The 26,855-nt window shown below is 36.7% G+C and overlaps 1 protein-coding gene across 1 annotated transcript; it reads right to left on the bottom strand.

Moving 5' to 3' along the window:
* Positions 1–1,402: 1,402 nt before the first annotated feature.
* LOC132101673 (endosome/lysosome-associated apoptosis and autophagy regulator family member 2-like) lies at positions 1,403–26,718 on the bottom strand. The gene is made up of 22 exons (XM_059506794.1): positions 26,545–26,718; positions 23,482–23,602; positions 22,120–22,309; positions 21,504–21,651; positions 21,306–21,395; positions 20,967–21,072; positions 20,720–20,872; positions 20,387–20,475; positions 17,667–17,847; positions 17,413–17,541; positions 17,138–17,228; positions 16,776–16,878; positions 13,319–13,456; positions 12,967–13,230; positions 12,211–12,384; positions 11,953–12,136; positions 10,496–10,592; positions 10,235–10,336; positions 9,269–9,395; positions 5,405–5,583; positions 5,147–5,318; positions 1,403–2,525 (listed from the first exon to the last, which is right to left on the bottom strand). The coding sequence occupies exons 1-22, from the start codon at positions 26,713–26,715 to the stop codon at positions 2,463–2,465; spliced, it is 3,072 nt and encodes a 1,023-aa protein (XP_059362777.1). The 5' UTR covers positions 26,716–26,718; the 3' UTR covers positions 1,403–2,462.
* Positions 26,719–26,855: the final 137 nt, after the last annotated feature.

Here is a 26,855-nt window from a genome sequence, read left to right on the forward strand (position 1 = left end):
AGTGTGCAATAAAAAAGGACATGATAACATCATAATAAACAAACTAAATGATGAATTGTCTGTTTTATTCCTCATGTCGAGGTTGTGGGATAACAGTGAATCTTTATCATACACAAACACACGTTGACGTACCTTCTCAACATTTCTGTCATTGGCACTGTGATGGATTCAGATGTCTCACAAAGACAGGTCAGGTTACCATTTCCTCACTGAAATTTAAAATGAAAAAAACCTTCCCCGGGTGTTCTCTCTTCCACTAAATTATTCTGCTGACATCCAATCAGCTGGCTTCTGGCTTTCTAAAGAGGACGAAGCAGCAGAGATTATGAGCAGGGAAAATGGAATGCAATTTTTGCCAGGGATTTTCTGGCCAGAATAATACATCGGAAGTGCTGAAGTCTTTGAAAACTCTTCCTTTTATCAGCCATGAGAGTTCGTCTGAGGAGAGAGAGAGAGAGAGAGAGAGGACAGGTGAGAGAAACGAGAGAGAACGGCATGAATGAGAGAGTTAAAGTAATGGCTGAGGGATAGAGATAGTGAGGGATTTTTTATTTTTGGTGAATTGTGCACATCACACTTCTTCCGTCCTCGGTGTAACTCTAATGGCTGTGGCACCGAGTCGAGGCTTTTATGGGAGATATCACACCCGCTGCACTTTTCCAGGTTAGACACAACCTCCTCCACCTAACGTTACAACCACAAGATTTCTGAAGCCCCGAGAGACGAGGAGGCACAGGAATGAGTTAGTCAGAATAAAAGATAGTTAGCTGTGACATTCAGAACGAGTGAGAGAACTGAGGACCGCTAAATGTAAGAGATTTTGTACACCGCCGCAGAGCAGTGATTTTTATCGGTGAACCACCCTCGAAACGCAATTGGGCCAGTTTTGAGTAGCAGCTGGTTGGGTTTTGTTGCTTAAACCTGGCAACCCACTTATGGTTTGTTGTTGTTGCTGCAAATTATGTTCTCAATCACAATAAGCATAGTTCTTTTGAAAATAGCATACAAATGACAAAATATTCAATCTTTTGTTCATTGAAATAAATCTGAAATAAAATAGAAATATCTGATAGAAATACTTGAATTAGATAAAAAAAAATAGAAATGTTGCCTTGACAACTAAATGAAATTGCTTTGTTGAAGTACTAAAATAAAAATAAAGCCAAATAGAATTTTTTTAATAAAAATAACCCACCCAAATTACTTAAAATGAAAAGGAAGACTGAAAATGAATTAAAGCTCATTTCAAATATGTATACATATTATAATTGAGCATACAAAATATTTAAGGGTTATGAAAAAAAATCAAAACATCAGATGAAATTCTTCATATTGGTTGTTTTTAAGTTCTTCAATTTGACACATTTTAGAGGGCAAACAAACATTTAATACACAAAATATCAAAAACAACTTATATCAAAAACTGACATCAGTTGGAAACAGTTACAGGTTCAATTCATTGTAAACACACACACACAAAACAAGAAAAATCACAGAATTACTCAAGTGAATAATATTGCCTACAGTATATCTAAAACTTCAGAGCAGTGGAACAAAACAAAACACCTAAAAATCCCAGCGGCACAGTAAACCACAGGTTTACTCCTCAATCCAGAATCAATACAGGTCTCGACAGATCATTTCCCCAGATTTCATGTCGATGGGTCTTAACATTTCATGAATAAAAACCCCACCGGCAGCTCATTACGTTCCTTAATTAGACTGCAAATGTTTCATCACCTCAGTCTGCAGACACAGTTTTGAAGGAATTCTTTTCTCCTGAAAGCTCCTGTGTTTGTCTTGGTACTGTAAACCAGATTAACACAGAGGTATGTCGAAAAATCATAAAAATAGCTGTACAGGAATGACTCCTGCTTTGCTGTAATCTCTTTATTCATAGACTTTATTTATGTCATATTTCATTTGGAATGTCACCGTCACAGTCAAATAGGTTACTTAACGAAAAAAGAGAGAGAGAGAGAGAGAGAGAGAGAGAGAGAGAGAGAGAGAGAGAGAGAGAGAGAGAGTCTATTTTGGCCGTACTTGAACACAACACACTTTGCATGGCTTTCCAGTGCTGTTTAGTTGGGATTGGAAGCGTCTGTCAGTAAAGCTTAACGTCTGAGTATATTTGTGTGACCCTTGGCTACATTCGCTCTGACAAGCTAGGACTCGTGTAAAGTCACGCCTGTCGCTCCAAAAAGCTTCTGGAGAAACCCGAGCACTGAAGAAGGAGGGAATTTTCACGCATTTACAATAGGAAAACACATACACAACTGCATAGTGACCAATCTTGACAGGAATATCCATCCATCTGGGTTCCTGAGGCATCGCAGGCTTGTTTAACCCATATTCTTTCCTCGGGGCACTTGTGCCCTTGTTTTCTTAAGGCCACTACGTGTGATCTCGAACTTCCATTCATCCCTTTCTTTTCTGTATCCCTCTTCGCTCCTCTTCTATCCTCACACAGACTTCTCTGTATTGGAGAATTGCAGTTGGATGGCTTCACCGCTCTTCTTGTTGCCCTAGAAACAGGAACACGGTTTTGAAAACGCAGGCGAAATGGGAACAAATCGCTGAACGCAGGCGCGACAAATGTACACAAACAGAGTGCGGAATCAGTCTCTTCATCAAGGTCGCCTTCCTTTGAAAAGCCTGCCCTGCAAAGGCCAAGGACAGTCCGAGGACAGCGTGTGTTACCAGGACAACCAGCGCGCAAATCAAACAGCTAGGTCTGTTAAACAGAAAGACAAAAGACCTGCATCTGCCTCTGTATGGCACAGATTTCTGGAGCATTGTTATTCACACATAAGTTTGGTTATGAAACCTAGTTTCCTAGATAGACAGTATTTTAATGCATCAGCGGCATGCTCCCTACGCAAAGCATGTTCAAAAGGTAGCAAATAATAATATGCTGCATTTTAGAAACTCTTTTTGGCAAGCGCAGTGAAAAAATCTATTTAAGATGGCAGATGCCTTAAGCTGTGAGAAATGTTAACTAAAAATGTAGGTTGCATTCAAAAAACTGAAAGTTAAGTTGCACTATTTTACCCAATATTTGTGTGTTGATTATTTCTTAAAAGCTTATTAGCTCAATATTTTGTGCCATATTCACAAATTCCTTGCTAAGTTCCTAACAAGTAGTGCTATCTTGTGTGGTGTGAGTCAACGTAATATTAAAATAGACATTGTTTTTAAATAAAATGTATTAATTTTAATACAAATTAATTAAATAATTAGTATTAAATGTATATATATTTTTATACCCCTCAGAAAACTGCTGGAAAAAATGTAAATTTTTGTATACAGTAGTTTTTTTCCATACACTCTATACTTTGAGAACAACAGAAAATACCTCAATTTTTGCTACACTTTATAATGGTTTTAGATGTATGTACTTTCACATACAAGACTTTTGCTATCACTAGACACACAGAAATATATTTTTTAAAATATTGTATGTCAAAAACAAACTTCATGAATAGATTACCTTGTTCAGAATTCTGTTAATATGTGATTCTTGTCCTCAAAAGTGTTCTGATACAGTGTCAGATATTTTTACATGTAGGTTGTAACCCATGTTTAGCAAAAGTTATATTTGTAAGTTGTTGTTTTTTTTTTTTGCCAAATTTTGTAATTGTTTTACGCTGGGTCTCTGATGGTTAAAAACCAGTCCAAGCTAGTTTAAGCTGATCTTTCAGCCTCACCAAGCTGGCCCAAAGTGCCCAATCCCCAGCTAAAACCAGGCTGGGAGACCAGCAAATACATTTTTCTCCATTCGGCAGGGTTTGTCTAAGTCCAACCAGTCACCAGGAACATGAGTGATTAATAACTCTCCATTTAGACAGATTATTCTCTTAATTAACTTACTTGATAATTACAGGACCAAAACTGACTCCATATACTGCAGGAAATCTGAGCATTTTTCAGAATTGAACACTTGAGACTTTAAGTGACAATGGAAGTTCTGAAGAGTGACGCTTGAATACAACTCTCTCCCTTTCAAACTCTCTTCTAATTGGCCGTGAACACAGTGTGACACCGCATATGCCAACGCAGCTCAACAGTCTTTAATCTTACAGATGTTTCTAGAAGTCCCTCAGCGGCTCCTTCAGCTGCCCAGAGTTAAACATCAAGGCATATACACACCCACCCTCACGCAGACTCACAGCTAACTTTCTGACTGCAGTGGATTCTAGTGCGGCTTGAAAAAAGGGAAACGACAAAGAAAAAGCAAGGCTAGTGAAAAGAGTACAGGGAGGGTTTAACTGAGGTCATTTGAACAGAGTGTGGAAGAGAAAATCATTAAGAACTTTAAGCATATTTTCAAAAACACTTCCGTGAATGTCCATTAGAGGTCACTAAATTACACAAAACATGTTTTTATTTTTATTTTAAATTAGACTCTTATGCTTACACATGCTGCATTTATTTGCCCAAAAATACAATAAGAAAATTTTATATTGTAAAATATTACAATTTAAATGAACAATTTTCTATTTTATTATATTTTAAACTAAAATCTAGCAAAGATGAATTTTCAGCAGCCTTGTCCAATGCTCAATTATTATCGGTGCTAAATTATTCTTTTTATTATCAGTGGTGAAAACCGGGTTTCCTACTTAATAGTTTTAAGGAAACAGACTATTTTTGATCATTTTCCTGCTTTTTTAAAACAGAAACATTTTGTAATATTATAAATGTCTTTACTGTTACTTTTGATCAATTTAATGCATCCTTATTGAATAAAAGTAGAAGAAACTAAAACGTTTCTTCTCTATAATTTAGTTGTCAACTCTTGTTGGCTCCTTGACTAATTGCTTTTGCTCCTCTTACTTAAAGCACTTTGGATAAAAACAAATTCTAAATGTGCAAATGTAATGTAAATAAAGAGTTATTGTTGCGGTTCTGTTTAGTGCAGCACAACCTCAATTTAGAGCAATGAAGTTCATTGGTGTTGATGTCTAATTTCCTCAATCAGCTTATTCTCCAAAAAACTTACTTGCTTTTCTGGGTTTATGCTTCTTTAATAAACAAAAATAGCAAAGAGTGACAGGAGAAAGATGGGAGAGATTGTTTTTGCTATGGCACCATTTACAATCTTTCTTTAAAGGAAAGCATTTAAACCTGCTGTTGTTTAGCTAACCTTGGTAGCAACAGCCTTTAGTTTAGCCAGAAGAGTAGACTTGTTGGCATAAACCACTTCTTCCTCCTCGTTCTCATCTCCTTCTCCTTCCATAATGGCACAGCTGTCCGCCGCCGGTAACTCGCACTCTTTATTGGCCGACATCACGAGTTTGGAATACTTATACTCCAGCCTATCAGAGCACAAAGATAGAGAACCACAATGCTTATTAGCATAAACAAAGAGATTGTTGTATATCTCCAAAAGCAAGAATCATACTTTTTGTTCTTCTTCCAGAAGTAGCAGGTCAGGGAGACGAGCAGAATAGCACAGAACACTCCAAGCCCAGCGCCCACCTTCAGCCAGAAGTCAATGGCCTCGCATGGAGACGTTCTCTTCGGCGGGAGAGTCAGTCCTCCGATACACAGCCGAGGTTCAGTCCAAACAAACACAGTGTCCTTAGAATGAACATTTGCATCATTACATACTTAATTGTGCATTTATTATTATACATTTATTCTCTTTTATTGTTATCCATTCATTTATACTCATATTCCATTGATGTAGATTCCACATATGAAAGGTACATCTTGTTATGATTAAAATAGTGTCTATCGGATGATGAAAACTTATTCTCAAAAAAAACCATTTTATATGCAAGGATGTTTTACTAAAGTTGTCTCAGTTTTTCTGGGTACTAAGTGTTCTGTTCTTTTCTAAGAACTGGTATTTGCAAAGTGATATTTAAAGATTGCTAAGATCTGCTGTATCTAAAAGTGTAAAACCACAGCTTCATCTTTATTTTTTTGTTATTTTATTATCTAATCTTATCTATTGCATTTCAGTGTCATGTTAACATGACCCAGCCTCGACTTCAAGCTAATTTAAGTAATGTATATATATAAAAAAAATATTCGTAGATGTTTGCTTCTGACATTTATCGATCGGACATGAACTTCTCATGATGTTATAAGAGGATATAAGTCTCTAGTATATATATATATATATATATATATATATATATATATATATATATATATGCAGTTTGGATTTTGTATACATTTTTTAATTATTATTAATAATAGATTTATTATTTTAATTTTTATATTTCATTTTTATCATCTGTAACTGTTAATACTAATGATTTATCTTTTTTGTTTTAAATGGAATAAAAATAAAACTGTACATAGGAATATATTTTAAAATGTCATTTATTCATGTGATGCAAAGCGGAGTTTTCTTCAGTGTCACATGATCCTTCAGAAATCATTCTAATATGCTAATTCGCTGCTCAAGGAACATTACTTGTATTATCAATCGTAAAAACAGTTGTGCAGCTTGTACACAACAACATTTATTTTAAATGGAAATCTTTTGTAACGTTGTAAATGTCTTGACTGTCACAAAAAAAGTATTAATTTATTTTATTTAAACAAAAACGTACTGACAGCAGCCTTTAAAACAGTAATGTACTTAGTTTTTCCCTTTTCTACTTGTGACAATGAGAAAGTTATTTGTGTCACTCGAGCATCATGTTCGAGGTAGTCATCATCATCTTTCAAACTGCACCTGTCACAAACACGTGAACACCCACGGTGATTTTGTTCATCATTTTTGTTTTGCCTGCTTAATGTGAGGAATATTCCGCATGTGTGTCACCACACTGAGTTCTGAAGAAAACAAACTTCCCCTAGATGAACCTCTGATGATAAATTCAGTAGAATATGCACAAGTCACGACAGATGTGTTTCGTTACTAGACTGACTACTTCAGCGAGGATCAGACTATTATCTGATTTGAAGTATGTTTTAACTTGCAGTTCCCCGCCAAAGCCAATTTTAACTGCACTTGGTACACATATACACATACATATGTGTGTGTGTGTGTGTGTGTGTGTGTGTGTGTGTGTGTGTGTGTGTGTGTGTGTGTGTGTGTGTGTGTGTGTGTGTGTGTGTGTGTGTGTGTGTGTGTGTGTGTGTGTGTGTGTGTGTGTGTGTGTGTGTGTGTGTGTGTGTGTGTGTGTGTCAAGACCCTGGACCACAAAAACCTCTTAAGTGTGAATTTTTCAAAATTGAGATTTATATATAAATAAGCTTTCCATTGATGTATGGTTGTATGGCTGAGATACAACTATTTAGATATCTGGAATCTGAGGGTGCAAAAAAAATCTAACTACTGAGAAAATCGCCTTTTAAGTCTTAATGAAGTCTTTAGCAATGCACATTACTAATCAAAAATTAAGTTTTGATATATTTACGGAAATAAATGTACTAAATATCTTTATGAAACATGATCTTTACTTAATATCCTAAGGATTTTTGGCATAAAATAAAAATCTATAATTGTGTTCCATACAATGTATTTTTGGCTATTGCTACAAATATACCCCAGCGACTTAAAACTGGTTTTGTGGTCCAGGGTTACATATACTATATGTATATATACAACCCGAATTCCGGAAAAATTGGGACGTTTTTTAAATTTTAATAAAATGAAAACTAAAAGACTTTCAAATCACATGAGCCAATATTGTATTCACAATAGAACATAGATAACATAGCAAATGTTTAAACTGAGAAAGTTTACAATTTTATGCACAAAATGAGCTCATTTCAATTTTGATTTCTGCTACAGGTCTCAAAATAGTTGGGACGGGGCATGTTTACCATGGTGTAGCATCTCCTTTTCTTTTCAAAACAGTTTGAAGACGTCTGGGCATTGAGGCTATGAGTTGCTGGAGTTTTGCTGTTGGAATTTGGTCCCATTCTTGCCTTATATAGATTTCCAGCTGCTGAAGAGTTCGTGGTCGTCTTTGACGTATTTTTCGTTTAATGATGCGCCAAATGTTCTCTATAGGTGAAAGATCTGGACTGCAGGCAGGCCAGGTTAGCACCCGGACTCTTCTACGACAAAGCCATGCTGTTGTTATAGCTGCAGTATGTGGTTTTGCATTGTCCTGCTGAAATAAACAAGGCCTTCCCTAAAATAGACGTTGTTTGGAGGGAAGCATATGTTGCTCTAAAACCTTTATATACCTTTCAGCATTCACAGAGCCTTCCAAAATATGCAAGCTGCCCATACCGTATGCACTTATGCACCCCCATACCATCAGAGATGCTGGCTTTTGAACTGAACGCTGATAACATGCTGGAAGGTCTCCCTCCTCTTTAGCCCGGAGGACACGGCGTCCGTGATTTCCAACAAGAATGTCAAATTTGGACTTGTCTGACCATAAAACACTATTCCACTTTGAAATAGTCCATTTTAAACGAGCCTATGGCTTCCTTTTTGCATGATAGAGCTTTAGTTGGCATCTGCTGATGGCACGGCGGATTGTGTTTACCGACAGTGGTTTCTGAAAGTATTCCTGGGCCCATTTAGTAATGTCATTGACACAATCATGCCGATGAGTGATGCAGTGTCGTCTGAGAGCCCGAAGACCACGGGCATCCAATAAAGGTCTCCGGCCTTGTCCCTTACGCACAGAGATTTCTCCAGTTTCTCTGAATCTTTTGATGATGTTATGCACTGTAGATGATGAGATTTGCAAAGCCTTTGCAATTTGACATTGAGGAACATTGTTTTTAAAGTTTTCCACCATTTTTTTACGCAGTCTTTCACAGATTGGAGAGCCTCTGCCCATCTTTACTTCTGAGAGACTCTGCTTCTCTAAGACAAAGCTTTTATAGCTAATCATGTTACAGACCTGATATCAATTAACTTAATTAATCACTAGATGTTCTCCCAGCTGAATCTTTTCAAAACTGCTTGCTTTTTTAGCCATTTGTTGCCCCCGTGCCAACTTTTTTGAGACCTGTAGCAGGCATTAAATTTTAAATGAGCTAATTAAGTGGATAAAAGTGTAAAATTTCTCAGTTTAAACATTTGCTACGTTATCTATGTTCTATTGTGAATAAAATATTGGCTCATGTGATTTGAAATTCCTTTAGTTTTCATTTTATTAAAATTTAAAAAACGTCCCAACTTTTCTGGAATTCGGGTTGTATGTATATATATATATATATATATATATATATATTTACACACACACACATATATATAATAATATATAAATAATATACAAAAACACTGTATATACAGTGTATATACAGTAACTCATCAATTGAATTAATAAAAGTGTACCTGCACTCCTGCCCTACAAGCTCCTTCAATGGTGTGGTAGTCGACAGCAGTGCAGCGTGGGCATGCGCTAGAGCTCTCCCACAGGAAGTGGAACGTGCAGCCGTCACAGGTCCCTGCAGGACACTCACTGACACAGGACAGAGGGAGTCAAACTAAACTAGAATTTAGCTTCTTTTACACTAATTTTGTTGCCGCAGGTTTTTGTTGTTTTTTTGTCTGCATGTTCTAGTAATCTCCTTGTAATGCGGTTTCAACAGAGGGGACCCCTCATTGAAGGAAAAAAAAAACTGTGTAATGTAATATAATTGTGATATCACATGTAGTTACTAAGTAATTATGAAAATATTAATAATCCATTTATATATATATATACATATATATATATATATATATATATATATATACATACATATATATATATATACTTACAATGAATATATTATTATTATTATAACTCTTTTATATTAAGACAATGTAATATATAATCACTATATATATATATATATATATATATATATATATATATATATATAAAAAGAGAGACAGACTATATTATAACTATCCTAAAAAAAATCATTACATTACATACACCCACACACATAAATAAATAAATACATAATCGATTATTAAAAGAATAAAAAAAAAAATATATATATATATATATATATATGTATATGACTAATAATTGCATTAATATTAAAAATTTATATTATAAAAGCAACAAAATAAGTGACTACACCCTTGGCAATAACCAAAATAAATTTAATAAAAATAAAACAAGACAAATACATCAACTCAGTAGCCCTGCAGTGAGGTGATTTGACACGGCATGATGGGAGATGCCCTGTGCCAAATTTAGACTCCATTAACAGCAGTGTGCTTGTTTGTTTGTTTGTGTGTGTGTGTGTGTGTGTGTGTGTGTGTGTGTGTGTGTGTGTGTGTGTGTGTGTGTGTGTGTGTGTGTACCTGGGCACAGATAAGTCTCCCCTCATTGTTTTCTCTGGGTTACAGCGCAGTGAAACCACTGCATTCCTGCCTCTCGGACATGAGGCTGTGAACTGTGTAGATCTTTACAAATAAAAGACGCCATTAAACACGTAATGGATGATAGAGGGAAATGAACAAACATCAAACTTTATTAATAAAACCCTACAACTAAAACCCCAGATAACCATATGAGAGGAACTTTAAGAGGCACTTTAGGTTTGATGATGTAAACGCCAGTACCCATAGAAGAAGTGGACATCTGGGATTCTCTCGGATGCAGATGGAAATAGTTCTGGTCTGGTGGTTATTCCGTTAAGAGATTTCTCCACTGTGGCTCCTGTGGCACAAACACACACACAACCTGTCTTAGAGGACACATGGGGGTGGCAGGCAGCACTGCAGGAAGTGCTTAGTAAGCAGGACCACCCGTAGATTCAAGTAATTAATCGTATTTATCACTAAACAAGAACCCCGTTTTATATATACTGAGTTTTATACCTGAGAACACAGATGAATTAAAGGAACAGAAAACTACAGCACATCTTTACTGGCAGCTTGCCTAATATTAAAGGCTCTGTCAGAGTATTATGATATTTTTATGAAAACAAGAGATCGCCTTTGAATTATACAGTGAACATATAACAACATACAAGATTTTAAAGTTAATATAGTATTTCATCTAGGGCCCAAAAATGCTTAATTTATTGTTTTTATTTAATTTATTATAATTTATTTAATTATTATATTTCTGGAAAAAAAATATTATTATATACTTATTAATTATTTAATTATTATTTAATTATATTAATTATTATATTCATTTTAATAATAAAACAATGTTATAAAATATTATACAAACAAACATATAAAATGTAAATGGAATATTTAAAGAATAATACAAATTTCTATATTGAAATAATTTAATTAAATATCTAATAATTACATAAATATTACATAATATATAGTTTTCAGGCAGGATTGTTGGGGTGTTACAGGATTACTCATGTGGAAGGTGTGTGGAAAACATTGCTATTCTGTTTCTTGTATACATAAAATACATATATAGTGTTCCTGTAGCACAATTGGTAGAGCACTGCGCTATCAAGCGCAAGGTTGGGGGTTTGATTCCCCGGGAACAAATGATATGTAAAAATTGATAGCCTGAATGCACTGTAAGTCGCTTTGGATAAAAGCGTCTGCTAAATTCATAAATTTATTTGAATTTATAAAAAATTTATTTTGCATAATTGGCCTTTTAAAATCTACTCATATATAATGCATTCAGATAGTAAAGACAAAAAAATAACACCGCATGAAGATGTTTTTTAGTTGCCACAGTCCCCACGTGGTCTTCTCATTAACAACAGCAGCGCTGACAATGTTTTTGCTCATAGGTGATATTTCATACTTCTATAGTTTTGATGATTAAACTGCAAATGATTCTACTTCAGTTAGAAGTCCCATCGGGATTTGACTTATAATTCAATAAGCCATTAAGGACGCTTTTCTCCATTATTTACAGATAATGGAAAGTCTGTTAAACATTTAATTGATGTCATAACTTACTATATTAATTTTAGCAGACTTATTAATAAGTAATTCAAATGAAAGAAATATGGACATGCACATCACAAATGCTACACTATCAAAAGTCAAAATAAATTTTTAGATTTGAAGTTGTGAAATTATCATCTCACCCTGAAAAGTGTCGGCCAGGCTAATGGACTGAGAGGAAAGAGCTGTTCTTAAGCTCCGCCCATCAGATGGGATAATCGTTGATTGACAGAGAAAAGCCTCCACTGAACTGCCCTGCTGGCCACCTTCAGCGTCCTCATTGGGAGAGTTTGTGACATTATCTCTGCAGACCGCAGCCTTGTGACCCTGCCAAAAGACAGATGAAGGGATAAATAGCATTATGATGTCATTTCTGCTTATTTCAGGTGTTGTTGTGGTACCTCAGCTCCACACAGGCTGATATTGAAGAGCTGGTAATACTTTGTGCCCTTCGCAGTGAAGCTGGGCCCGTTCATGATGGATCCAGTGGAGTTCAGAGCACTGAAGTCATACCGAAGTGTCCGATTCTGGATAGTGTATGTAAACAAACAGTCGCTGAAACACACACTGTGCTCCTAAAATTAAAACATTCAAGAGAGAACGGTCATACACTTATTACTTATCATTATTCCTGAAGCACTTTCAGTAATGCCTATTTTCTCAACCACTAATCTAATGGAATTAAGACTTATGTATCTGTTTGTTTGTTTGTTTGTTCAATTCAAAATTATAAATTTGACCAATTTACATAATGACTTAAATTAACAGCATTTTTCATGCAAAGTGACCCTTCACCATATTTTTTTCAGTAGTTTCTGAATATTTATAGTGAATAGTGATAAATGTCATTAGCCAAACATTTGAAAATAGAACATTATAATACAATTATATTAAATTATATAAATATAAAATTATATAAAATAAAAAATATTACCAATATAACCCCATATAAAAGGCCATGTTTCAATATAGAAACATGTACAGTATATTGGGAGAAAATAAATTATATCAATAATAATATTTATAATTTTTATTTGTTAATAGTTTTTATATGTAGTAAGAAGAAGAAAAATTAATAAACTAATAAATATATCTAGAAATAAATTAAAACTAATTTATAGGTGCTATTCTTCCACCTAAAACCAGAGAAACTATACCTTGTTGCTTTTGCTGCCTGGGCCACACGGCTGGCACGCTTCTTTGCCATAGATGTGATGCCCAGATAGGACGGCGTTAGGAGGGCACTCTTGGCACTGGTTGGTCTCTTTATCAATGTAGTGTCCAGCTGGACAGGGCACACAGGAGGAGCCGGCCCGCTGAGACTGCAGGGCACACGCCCGACACGCTGATGCCACTCCATCCATGGCATTAGTGACAGTCACAGAGTAAATCTTCACCATGTCATTTACATACTGACGCACCTGATGGACAGTGGGAATTAATTATGAATACTGTCAATCTATAGACATGTTTTTTTATCAGCGTGATTGTGAATGTATTTGTACTGACATCACTAGCCTGACTGGTGCGTTGAAAAGCCCAGGTGAACACAACAGAAGAGTCTTCCGTCATGATGTGTGTATAACTCTGTTTGCTTTTACTCCCCTCCCATGATTCAATGACATTTGTGCTCCTTCTGTTCACATCCTGAAGCAACAACAAAATCAATAACACTTTAAAAAGAAACTAAAGTCTGTCCACTTGTAGTAAACGTGAAGGCATAGTACATAGTACAATTGCTTGTTTTCTACATTCCAAAACGCTATGACTTTCTTTCATCTGTGGGACATGAAAGATCATTTGAAAAAATTGCACAGCAATGAAGGGGTGAAACTCTAAAACATGTAGAGTGCAAAATCAACACACCAACTCACACACGTGCGGACAAACACTTGTACACACACACACACCTATAAACTGGTGTATCTATAACACTGCAACTATGTAAAATAAAATCAATAATTCAACTAGAAATCAGTAAAAAAAAAAAAAAAGTGGACAGCAAGGAAGAGTTTACACTTCAAAACATCAAGAGTGTAAAACAGATACATCCACTCACACACACTTACCTACACAGACACACACATACAGAATTATACATACTAAAATGAATTGGTATTGCTATAACAATTTAGCCAAAATGAGTCAGAAGACTGAAATAAGAGGTTAAAATCAGATCAGACCCAGAAGGATTAATCTCTTAAAAAGCATTCCTGGTAATTTGTTGCATTTTTATAAACGTGTGTTTTGTGTGACAAAATGCTTTCTGTGTTCAGGTTTGAATGTAGTAATAATAATGCAAAAACCTACACTTCAAATCAACATTTAAAACAACAAAAAATATAAACCTTGGCAAAATAGTCTTTGAGAATGCCTTAATATACAACTAAATCCACAACCTAATAAAAGTAAACAATTATGTATTTTAAAAAACTAAGGAATTCACAAGCTTCTCTACAGGGTCCTATACTCTAGTGCATGCAACGTCAATCCGGCCTGCCAGAGATTTCCATCCGGCCCCCAGAATAATACTGAATTCAGGAATAGCCTTGTAAGAGGAAAACGTTTAGGGCTGGTCCGAATACCATTTTTTGACCTTCGAAGCTTCGGTAGTAATTAACATATTTTTCTCTCTAATAAAGGCAGGAATCTGTGTCTGTAGGCCTATGTCCGTTTGCATTTTTATTATTTCGAGAACCGTTCATCCAATCGACTTCACAAGGGAGTGCAGTGTCGCATTTGGTGCAATATAGATGGACACGCGAGACGCGACACATTCAGAATTAATAAACTTTTAGTAAACTATAGTCAGAACAGCGCGAGCGGGAAGCGGGCAGGGCTTATGCTCCAAGAACGGACACTGCACTAGTGATATAAAACGCACACACACAGGTCTATTAAATTAAGCAATACTTTTAAGGTAGTCTAATATTTTTCTGACTGACAAATTCCCGCAGTAAGGGTAGATTTAAATAAAGAAAAAGGAAATTTAAATAAAGAAAAAACGAAATTTAAATAAAGAAAAAACGAAATTTAAATTAAAGAAAAAACGAAACTTAAATTAAAGGAAAAATGAAATTCAAATTAAAGAAAAAACAAAATTTAAATGAAAGAAAAAACGAAATTTAAATAAAGAAAAAATGAAATTTAAATAAAGAAAAAACGAAATTTAAATAAAGAAAAAACGAAATTAAGTTAAATGAAAAACTAGATTAATTTAGATTAATAATAACGGGTAAAATGCTAATACATTTTGTTTCTATTATTCTATTTTCCACAATGTCAAAACAACAAAACAGAAGCTCAGACATGCACTTCGGTCCATACAACACTGCCGTTGCTGGGACATGCGTCGGTTCTATTTCTAGCATGCACGCGTTTTCCACGTGGCTCGAGCGCGCCTGAGACGCGTGTTTCAGTGTGCAAACTCCAACCTGTTAAAAGGGAGCCGAAATAAAAACGGACACGCCACGCAGCCGAGACGCTCACGCAGCCAGTGTGTCGCCGGCCTTATCACCCTGGAGCCGGCAGCCATATCACCCTGGAGCCCAAGACCGGTTTCCCACTGAAGCTAACCAGGGCTGAGCCTGGTCAGTACCTGGATGGGAGACCTCCTGAGAAAACTAGGTTGCTGCTGGAAGAGGTGCTAGTGAGGCCAGCAGGGGGTGCTCACCCTGTGGTCTGTGTGGGTCCTAGCGCCCCAGTGTAGTGATGGGGACACTATACTGTCAACAAGCACCGTCCTTCGGATGAGACGTTAAACCGAGGTCCTGACTCTCTGTGGTCATTAAAAATCCTGGATGTCTTTCGAAAAGAGTAGAGGTGTGACCTCGGCATCCTGGCTAAATTCACCAATTGGCATCTGACCATCATGGCCTCCTAACAATCCCCATGTCTACTGATCGGCTTCATCACTCTGTCTCCTCTCCACCAGTAAGCTGGTGTGTGGTGGGCGTTCTGGCGCACTATGGCTGCCGTCGCATCATCCAGGTGGATGCTGCACACTGGTGGTGGATGAGGAGATTCCCCCAGACTATGTAAAAGCGCTTTGAGTGCCTAGAAAAGTGCTATATAAATGTATTGAATTATTATTCAAGGAGGAATGAGAACCGTTTCGCGGGGGATCCCAGGTGTGCAAAAAAATTAAAAATAAAAATAATATTCGAATGTCAAATTTTCAAATCGAATACCAACCCACCGAATGAATATTCGGGTCCGTTCCATATTTATTTATTTTTAAATCTAACAAGAAAAAAAAGCAAATGAGGCACACAGGTACAGCATTTCTAACAGTAGGCACTATGAATACGTACTTATCAGTCCATTCTTCATTAAAACTACGGTTCTCTGAATCAACTTTTCGCTTAAGGCTGTTTGAGAGTGCCATTTTTTCATTTAAATATATTAAGAAGGCCTTTCTTCTAGTGTTCTCCACAAACTACGACCTGCATGTGACAGTGATGGACAGCTTGACAGCCTCACAAATATGAAGCATAAAATATTGCTATCGCCCAGTGGTGGCTCGCTGCAGTACAGGTAATATGTAAAAAAATAACATAAATTTGGAATTAGAATTAGTATATCAAATAATAACATATTAGGATACAATTAAAATTTTATTTTATATTACGAGTATCTGGCCCTTACAGTGTCTGCAGAGAAAAATTTTGGCCCTTCGACAAATATAGTTGATGACCCCTGCTCTAGTGGTTACACCATGAAATTACAGGTGGGCACTAATTAAATTGCTAATGGGGGGGGGGGGGGGCTAAAAAAAAAAGTTTGAGTTTTATTATATATTTTACATGTTTCTTTAGGCAGAAAGGGTTAACGTGGCAGGGGGTGGGGGGGTGGTAAATTTTGTTTCCATTCCAAACCAATTACAAGCAGTCATGGAAGAGTTAGAAAGTCAAAAGTACCTAACTTCATAAAATATTTTGAGTGACAGAACTGCAAACATGCTCACCGTCATGAAGTAGAACTCACAGTCAGCTGAGCAGCTGGTTTCAAACTCAAAAGTGATCCGGCCGTACTCACTGTCGGATACTCCTCCAACTGACACAGGCAACCTGATACGACAGACAGTAACAGACTCATTTCTAAACAGACAGCACAGGTTATGTAAGGACAAACACTTCTGCATACACACCATGTTCTGAGGACATTATGTTCTTGTACTACCAACTCACACAGCCGAAACGTTCGTGTACAGCATTTTGACCATGCTAATCACACAAGGCTTTAATGAGCTTTAATGAACGTAATGAGCAGTGGACGGCACTTGAACAGTGTAGTTGTGTGGAGGTAGACAAGTACTTGAAGACTCACTTGAATCCAGGCACCGTGAGAGTTAATATGAGATAATCATTATCCGAACGACCTGCTCCTGATTGTACATGATCACCAGCTACTTCCCAACCTAAACACAAAAAAATGTTCAAGATATGAAGGTACTATGCACACAATGTACACAAAAATAAGAACATGTAGAAAAATCCCATTTACATTTATCAGTGATGCAACAGCGACACCTTGCAGTAAAAGCAAGCATTGCAGCCATATGCCGTAACATAATACAACACCATACTCATGTAATCTCTCACCATTCGATCCATCACAATTGTTGTTGGCCACATTGAAGCAGGATGTCTTCATGTTGGCAGGCAGCACGTTCCACCACTTGTACTCATACCCGAGGACAGGCTCTGTGCCAGCTGGACAAGGCTGGCATGCTACAGATGCCACACAATCCATGTTTAATATCTTTTGGCTGTTTGTTTGAAATGATGTTCATGCTTTAAAAAAAAAAAAATCATAATTTATATATCCTTTTTAAGATGTCAGGATAGTTTCTCACCTTTGACCCCATCGGAGTAAGTCCCGGGAGGACAGGGAGAACAGGTGGCAGTGCCGTTGTTATAGAAACCAGGATTACAGGGTGGACAAGGCTCACGCTGACCAGATGGAGGCAGTGTTACTGCGCCAGCAGCAGCTGCCAAACAAATCTGAGGCTCTACCCACTTATATTTGACCTGAGTCTGAGAGAGACAGCATTTATGTACTTGAATGTTTTAAATAGAAAAATAAACAATATTTCTATTTTACTACATTTCATTTTTGTGATCAACTTTTTTATTTGCATTTTATTTGTAACAAAACAACAACAAAAAAGCAGGCAAAAGCACAATCTAAACTGGGTGCTTGACCAAAAAACAAGCAGAAAAATATTTAAATGTAAAGTCGGCAACACCAAAGCTCCAAAGGTATCAAAAATGAATTGTTTAAAAACTATCGCATAGCATATGTGACGTTTCGAGGACGCAGGCTCTTCATCAGACATCCATTATTTTACTACATTTCTCTCTTTATAAATACACACACACACACACACAGGTGCATCTAAAAATTATTGAAAAAGTTAATTTTTTTGTAACAAACAAAAAGTGAAACTTTCATATATTCTACATTCATTACATGTAAAGTAAAACATTTCAAAAGTTTTTTTGTTTAGACTTTTATGATAAGAGCTTGCAGCTCATGGAGCTCAAAAGTCTAGGATCTCAAAATATTAGAATATTTACATTTGAGTTTCATTACATGACCATCCCTATGATATAAATGCTTGGTATCTCTTGTTCTTTGAAACCACAATAATGGGGAAGACTGCTGACTTGGCAATGGTCTAGAAGACAATCACTGGCACCCTCAACAAAGAGAGTAAGTCACAGAAGGTCATTACTGAAAGCGGTGGCTGTTCACAGAGAGCTGTATCAAAGCATATTGAATGCAAAGTTGACTGGAAGGTAGAAATTGGGTAGGAAAAGGTGCACAAGCAACTGGGATGACCGCAAGCTTGAGAATACTGTCAAGCAAAGCTGATTCAAACACAAGGGACTTACCCTCTTCTGTGACTTACCCAGATCCAGTCTGTATCCAGATCAGAGGGTCACTGCAGTCACCCGGATCCAGTACGTATCCAGACCAGATGGTGGATCAGCACCTAGAAAGGACCTCTACTGCCCTGAAAGACAGCGGAGGCCAGGACAACTAGAGCCACAGATACAGATCCCCTGTAAAGACCTTGTCTCAGAGGAGCACCAGGACAAGACCACAGGAAATGGATGATTCTTCTGCACAATCTGACTTTGCTGCAGCCTGGAATTGAACTACTGGTTTCGTCTGGTCAGAGGAGAACTGGCCCCCCAACTGAGCCTGGTTTCTCCCAAGGTTTTTTTCTCCATTCTGTCACTGATGGAGTTTCAGTTCCTTGCCGCTGTCGCCTTTGGCTTGCTTAGTTGGGGACACTTCATTTACAGCGATATCGTTGAGTTGATTGCAAATAAATGCACAGACACTATTTAACTGAACAGAGATGACATCACTGAATACAATGATGAACTGCCTTTAACTATCATTTTGCATTATTGACACACTGTTTTCCTAATGAATGTTGTTCAGTTGCTTTGATGCAATGTATTTTGTTTAAAGCGCTATATAAATAAAGGTGACTTGACTTGACTTGACAAGGGGAGAGCTTTAAAAGGAGTGGACTGAAGCTGGAGTGCATCAAGGGTCACCACACTCAGATGTCTTCAGGAAGAGGAGAAAAAGAGCTGGACTGATGCTCAGTCCAAAGTCCCAAGTCCTCTTTTCAGATAATATTACATTTTGCATTTCATTTGGAAATCAAGGTCTGGAGTCTTGGAGGAAGACTGGATAGGCACATTATCCAGGCTGCTTGAAGTTGAGTGTGAAGTTTCCGTAGTCAGTGATGATTTGGGGAGCTGTGATGTCTGCTGGTTTTGGTCCATTGTGTTTTATCAAGTCCAGAGTCAATGCAGCCATCTACCAGGAGATTTTGGAACACTTTATGATTCCATCTGCTGACAATCTTTATGGAGATGCTGATTTCCTTTTCCAGCAGGACCTGTCCACAGTGTAAAAACCACTTCCAAGTGGTATGCTGCCCACGATATTAGTGTGCTTGATTGGCCAGCCAACATGTCTGACCTGAACCCCATATGGAAGAATTTCAATAGAAAGATGAGAAACAGTCGATCCAAAAATGCAGAGGAGCTGAAGGCTCAACAGTGTCATTTGTGCTAAAGGAGCCCTGACCAAGTATTGAGTGCACAAATGAACCTACTTTAAAGAACAATCCTTTTTTTGATTGATCTTAGGAAATATTAAAATATTTTGAGATGAGCTGGAAGCTCCAATCATAAAAAAAAACTTTACATATAATGAATCTAGAAATGTGAAAGTTTCACTTTTTGCAATAAGTTTAAATTATTTTATTTTTTTTTTACTTTTTCATGATATTAACATTTTTTAAGTTGCACCTGTATATATTTGTATAAATTTGAGCATTTATGTACTTGTATGTTTTAAATGGAACTATAAAGAATATTATATATATATATATATACACACACATACAATACATATAAAAAAGTTTGAAATGCAAGCTTGAGTATATATTAATTTACAAATGTACATACAAGTATATATAAAATAAATATGGGACACTGATGCTTCAAAAATACAGTACATATTTTTTTAAGATAATTATTTTACCTTTCCATCTTTATCACAATTGCTGTATGTCTGGATGTAATCTTTTTTGGAGCATGGAGGTCTACTTTTGCACATGGCAGAGCCTTCTGCTATTAAAAATAGAGAAAAGTCATACCTCACATAGACATGAATAGTTTGGAACTGGAAGACAAGTCTAACACAAGCAAAACTATTCAAAGTGTTAAAAAGGAAATATTGTGATATGAGGATAATGTAAGTGATATCAGAATCTCGTGTGTGTGTGTGTGTGTGTGTGTGTGTGTTCTATTCCTTTAAAATCAAATGGCTTCATCTCTGTCCATACAAAATATGCATCTGCATGTATGTACTTACAGGCGTAGTGTGTTTTTGTGTTGCAAGGTGTGCAGGAGCTGGCCCCTCGGCCAGAGTACGTGTCTCGTGGACAGGGCTCACAGGAGGAGGAGCCTGGGGTGCGGCTGAACATCCCAGGCTTACATGGAAAACACTCTGATGTATATGCCACACCTGAAGGAGAGAAATGGTGTCATATAATTTTTCAATAAGGGAATGCTTTTTTTTCCAGATAAAAATGGAGAACACATAAGTAGCACTTCCTGACCTTCAATCTGTATGTTCTTCAGGAGTACAGGTTTGGCTGCTTTAGAGCCGAGTGTTACTCTAGTGGTTCTCCAATACAGGATATTAGTGCCAGAATTCAGATTCACCTGATAAATAAATAACATTTTAAAATATACTCAAAGAGAGAACAATTATTTAAAACTGCAATCTTATTTCACAATATTATATTAATAAAATAAATCCAGTTTTGTGAGCAAAAAAAAAAAAACATTTTAAAAAAATCCCCAGACTTTTGAATGGCATTTCAAGCCTGAGTGTATAAAGAAAAATAATAGTAGTAGTAGTAGTAGTAGTGTGTAGTTAAGTGTTTTTGACTTACACTATGTGCTCCCCACTCTCCATGAGTAGTTAATTTGATCCATTTTTGATTTGAATCCTGGTCCATCTCTTGACACTGGTCGTTCTGAATCTGTCAAAAAAGAAAAAAACATATATTTGCAATAAAAATAGCTGCTTTTGATGTCTTAAAATATCTTGCAGACAAGCATTTCACATCCAAAATGGGATCCAAACTTACAAAGAACTCAAAGAAGATGCTGTTATCCACATACTGGTAGTCAAAAGACACTGACCCCGGCTTCTTCAAGTGTACAGTGTAGATCAGCGACACGGTACACTCATCTCTGTTGGACTCCAGATACGAGCCCTGAGCGACCCACTTTGCACTAAACACATACAAATACACAACAACACACACACACACTGTGGTGACTACAGTCTTAAGTTATATAACAGGATAAAAATAAATTATTGGTTTAATACTTGTATTGCTTCGTGTCCCTGGAAATATGTGTTCCTGCATGAATAAATCTGTGTATGCTTTAATCTACATTTTTGATATTAAATAAATAAATAAAAGGAAAGGGCAAAAATACAGTGTTTTACTGCAAAGACATTGATGAGAACAAACAAATTAGAACTTGGATTGGGAACAGTCATTTTAGATCTATCTGACTTGCTGTAAGTGTCTTATATGCATGTTGTCTTTTATGCATTTGGATTTTATTTCTATGTTGTGTCATAAACAGAACACATAATCAATAACTTTTAAAACACACCAAATACAGAAGCAAAAATCATATGGTCTTCAAAACAATCTTTTGTACATGACTGACTCCTCCAAAGGAACTGACCTGCTGCAGGTGGACCCATTCTGTGCATTGGGTGCATTGTCAGGGCTGGTTGCCAGGCTGCTAAATCCAGGAGGGATGTCGTCCCACTCATCCAGACGCAGGCCGCTGCCCAGCGAGTAAGTGCCAGCCGCACACTGAGTACACTTCTGAGCAGACATCTCCAGAAATTCCCCCGCTTTGCACGAGAATGCTGACCGAAAGACGTAACAAAATGTACAATGCTTTTTATGCAAAAGAGAAAAACATAGTGACCAGATCAATCACTAATCCAAATACTGGATGGGTCAAGTGCACCAAAAACTATTATTATAGATCTTAAATCAGTTAGGCCATAACATTCAGCCCACTAACATAATAAACAAAAAAAGTTTGTTTATTCATTCTATTTAGCTTTTTTTGGTTAGTTAATCAATTAATTACATTTATTTGCTTTTTTTTTTTTTTACCATCATGTCAACTTCTTTGGATGTTTTAATTACATTTTTTGTTGTTGTTTTAAACATCATACCAGGCTCTTTGTCTATTTAAAATAAATAAATAACTGTTGTTTTTAATGCCATGCCAGCTTATTTTGATAAATAAATATGCAAGCTATCATAGTATTCCTCTGAAAAAAAAATCAATGACATCATAACGAAGTACATATTAACGTCAGTGTAACTGTCAATTACAAAATCAATAACGACAGCTTTCCGGTAAAAATAAAATAATAATAATATATATATATATATATATATATATATATATATATATATATTACAATCAACGTTCAACAGAATTCCAAGTTTTTAATTTACGTGACGCGACACATTTTCAAATGAATAATGAAACTAATAATAAAGCAAGAAATAATGTAATGAGTGGGACCTATTTTATACTATTTTATAAACAGGGATCATGAAAAAATGTTATTTGTTTTTTTTTTCACCTTTGTTGTCTTTGTTGTGTCACAAGAAAGCAAAAATTATTTAATCAATATTGATCAATGTTTTGATGAATATTTATGAAGATATTAATAATGTGCACAATAAAACCTCAGACATTTATTAATCAAGTAAAAATAGTCATTTTTCAAACTTTAGTTCAAATTACACATGACTACAAATAAAATACAGGGGCCAAGGACTCTGTGAGGTTTTGGGAATGATTCCTCTGAGGCCACTGAACATACTCTGTCCAGGAAATTCCTCTGTGCTGATAAGGGGTGTCAAATATGCTGTTCTAATTCACACACTTGACATTCAAAACACATGGAATCACATTAATGTACACATTCATGCAGGAACATGCAAATAAACAAGCAATGTCCTTTTCACAAAGTGGAAAATCTTCCTGTCTGTCTAACACACTATGTGAACCTACTGCAGTCGGTGCCCTGCACAGGTTCTGGTAGTCCTGTACACTGTCCTGGATTCAGAGGAATGGCCACTCTCCATCTTGATCCGGTGCTGTCACACTCTGTGTACTGAAAGTAGTAGTCCGCCTGCGAAAACAAACAACACGTCTAAATTTAACAAGATACTTGTGTTTTGTGGGTGTGATGTGTAAAGTTTGACTGTAAAAGAGTAAAGCACATGGGTGTTTGAGTTTTGTGTGGATTTAATGCAGAGTTAAACAGGGTCGTAACATGCCTTAATAAATCCATGAGTCATCTGTCCTGAGTCCGCACCCTTTCCTCTCCAGACATCAGCATTTGTGGGTTTTAACTGTGTATGGTTCTCAGGTTTTTGAACAGAGCTTTCCTGTTCACAACCATGCACTGACTGATTTTTCATTCAGTGCCTTAAACAATTTCCCCTACACTCAATAAGGCTGTATTTTGAGTCAGAGTTAGACCCAACCAAATTGATCAAACTGGGATAATATGTGCAAAATATACACACGCATTAATAACTTTATAACTTGCAATTGAGAAAAGAGTGAGAATTGCAGGATGTAAACTCGCAACTTCAAGAACAAAAGTCAGAATTTCAATAAAAGATTAAATGACTTGTTTTAGTCAACTCAGTGATTCGATGAATGACTTGCTCATTATTGTAACGAGGAGTCAGAGGCGTTCGGATCCATGTGCAGAATTTTATTAAGAGAATTGTCATACAGGCAGAAATCAGGAACGGCGTCAGGTGTGTCAGGGATATCCAGAATCATTAACGGTAACAAGCAGATTTCAGGCCAGGCGGCAGAGAATCAGAGTCGGTTTAAACAATCAAAGATAATGAACGGGAAAAACAAACACAAGGGAATACGCTCGGAAATGCTAGACAGGCTAAACAAGACTTTGCAGTGAGTGAGAGTGAGTGTGCTGCTTTTATGTGTGTGTAAATGAGGTGCAGGTGTGGCAAGGAAATTGGCTGATGAATGAGGTGCAGGTGTGGCAGGGTGATTGTGATGCAGTGACTCATGGGGAATGTAGTTCGGGTGTGGTGCAACAGTATGAGAGGTGCTATTGTCCAAGTGACATCTGGTATTTGATGGGTGGAATGGTCCTGAGTGGAGTGCCCTCTACTGAAGTTCATGGGCACTCCATCTAATGATCGTGACTATTATATGCAAAGAGAAACATACTTATTCCTGGAATAACAACATAACCTAAATTTAAAAAATTGTCACTGGGATGAATTAAAATGCCCACTACTAATCAGCATTTAGCTGGGATGTGACAATTTTGTTTGGCCAAAATGCAACAGAAAACCTCCAAATCATTTCTTTATCATCACATGCATGCAGATCCTCCAGCACTTACTGAGTGACTGGGAAGGAAAGGCAGCTATATGGAGGAAGCTGATAATAAAACCAAGAATGCCCTGCGGGTCAACATACGGGAGGGCAGACTGAGAGACACAGCTCAAAACAGGAAATAGTCTGACATTACCATACAAAAGCCTAGTCCATTACCACAGATACTGTAATAATGTGCCACTGAATGACACAATGCAAGACAGCTCACTAAAACTCATGTAGCAAAATCAATGCTTTCTATGCAGCCACTATAACCACTTTAGTACATTATAACAAAAGATTAATATTTCAGTGCTTCGGTTGTCAAATCTTGTCATATGAAGATTTTTTTTTTCTTTTTTTAAGATCTCATTAACTGCATCTTTATAAATTGCCTCTAAATATGAAACAAAAACGGCTGTTTTTACTCTCTTTTTACTTTTACATGATTACCTTTTTTGTTTTAAAGATTCAATAAACTGTTTGATTAATAAAAAGAAAACTGTTATTTCATATGCTAGGCTTTACTGGATAATGTAAATAATTAATGCAGCTTTGAGGGAACTATGTGCAATTACCATCTGATTTTTGTAAATGCATAAGCCAAATAGTTCCAATTCTGCAATTTTGTTCCTTATTCCTAGCCAAGCACTGCAGTCAATATTTTAGTTTATGGGACACACAGGGATTTTAACTGTCACAGTCTTCCTGCACAGAGGAGGTACTGAGCTCTCAGTGAAAGCGGTTTCAGCAAGGCTATTCTTAGCATCATATCACCATGCTCTTGAGATGGGCACGCAGTGCTGATCATCTCTGTGAAAAGCTCCATTTAGCACTCCACTGGAACCTTATTCAGCCATTACCATAACATTAGACATAAAACACACACCCTGGCTGGATGACAAGTGCATATCTGCAGTGAGATGGCCATCCCAAAAAGCAATCTGACACCAATCAATATACAGAGACAAAAAGCAGCTCAGTTTCTTGATCAATATGCATCTGAAAAGCTCAAGATACCTTAGTATGCCATAATCAGATAAACAAAAGACTTAAGAATAAACTGATATTCATCTTAAAAAGGATTCCGAATACCTGAAAAAAAGAGATATTGTATCCTGTATGCAGTTATTAAAAACAAATTTAAAATAAAAGTGCCTAAAACATGACTTCAAAGAACCTAAATAATTATTCAGAGCATCAAAAGCCATTTCCCACATTGAAGGAAGTACTGACAGAATTTACAGCTCTTGTAAGAACTTGGGAGTCACATTAAGCACTTCTAAGCTTCCAAAGAGGTGATTTACTGCTCCTAAAGAAGTCTCTTGCAGAACTATCTTTTGTAAAAGCATTTTTAGATGTTCGCCAATAGTATTTCCTACATGTTTAAGCAAAGAAAGCCATAAATAACAATAAATATTGAGTGTCTAAACCAGCCTTTTGCATTATTCAGACAGCCTTTCATTGGTTGTTGTTTTTTTGGTTGTTGTGTACAGTATCTGACGCACCTGTTACTTTGGTTATTGTAAGGTGTGACAACCTGCATTATCTTGCTGCACATGTCAGTAAATACTGATCCCAAAAGTGCAAATAAATATATAGAAAACCACAGATGCTTGAAAAACAGATTTATGAACTGGACGAGCGTATCAAACGCAATAAACGCTGGCTCTGAATGCAGAAACCTAAGTGGGAGTGATCTCTCACCTCTTTACACGGGCGCAGGTGAGCTGCAGACGCCCCGGACGCCTTCAGGATGAAAACAAAACATATCCACGCCGTATGATCCAGTGCAAAACGGCCTCGGTGGCGGACAATGGTCTTCCTCGTGCGCTCCATCGCTTGCCGATGCCAAGTGGAATAACGGGACCGTCCCATCACACCAGCCCAGCGCGCGACGTCAACATTGAACGTCATCTTGACGGAGCCGCTTTGAAGTAATAGAAATGACGTCACAGCGGCGTTACCCAAAATAGTCGTAAAACTAGTAGCTATCTTAAAATAGTACATATCTACTT

Source organism: Carassius carassius, chromosome 23 (genome assembly GCF_963082965.1).
Source record: "Carassius carassius chromosome 23, fCarCar2.1, whole genome shotgun sequence".
In the NCBI taxonomy this organism is placed as follows: domain Eukaryota; kingdom Metazoa; phylum Chordata; class Actinopteri; order Cypriniformes; family Cyprinidae; genus Carassius; species Carassius carassius.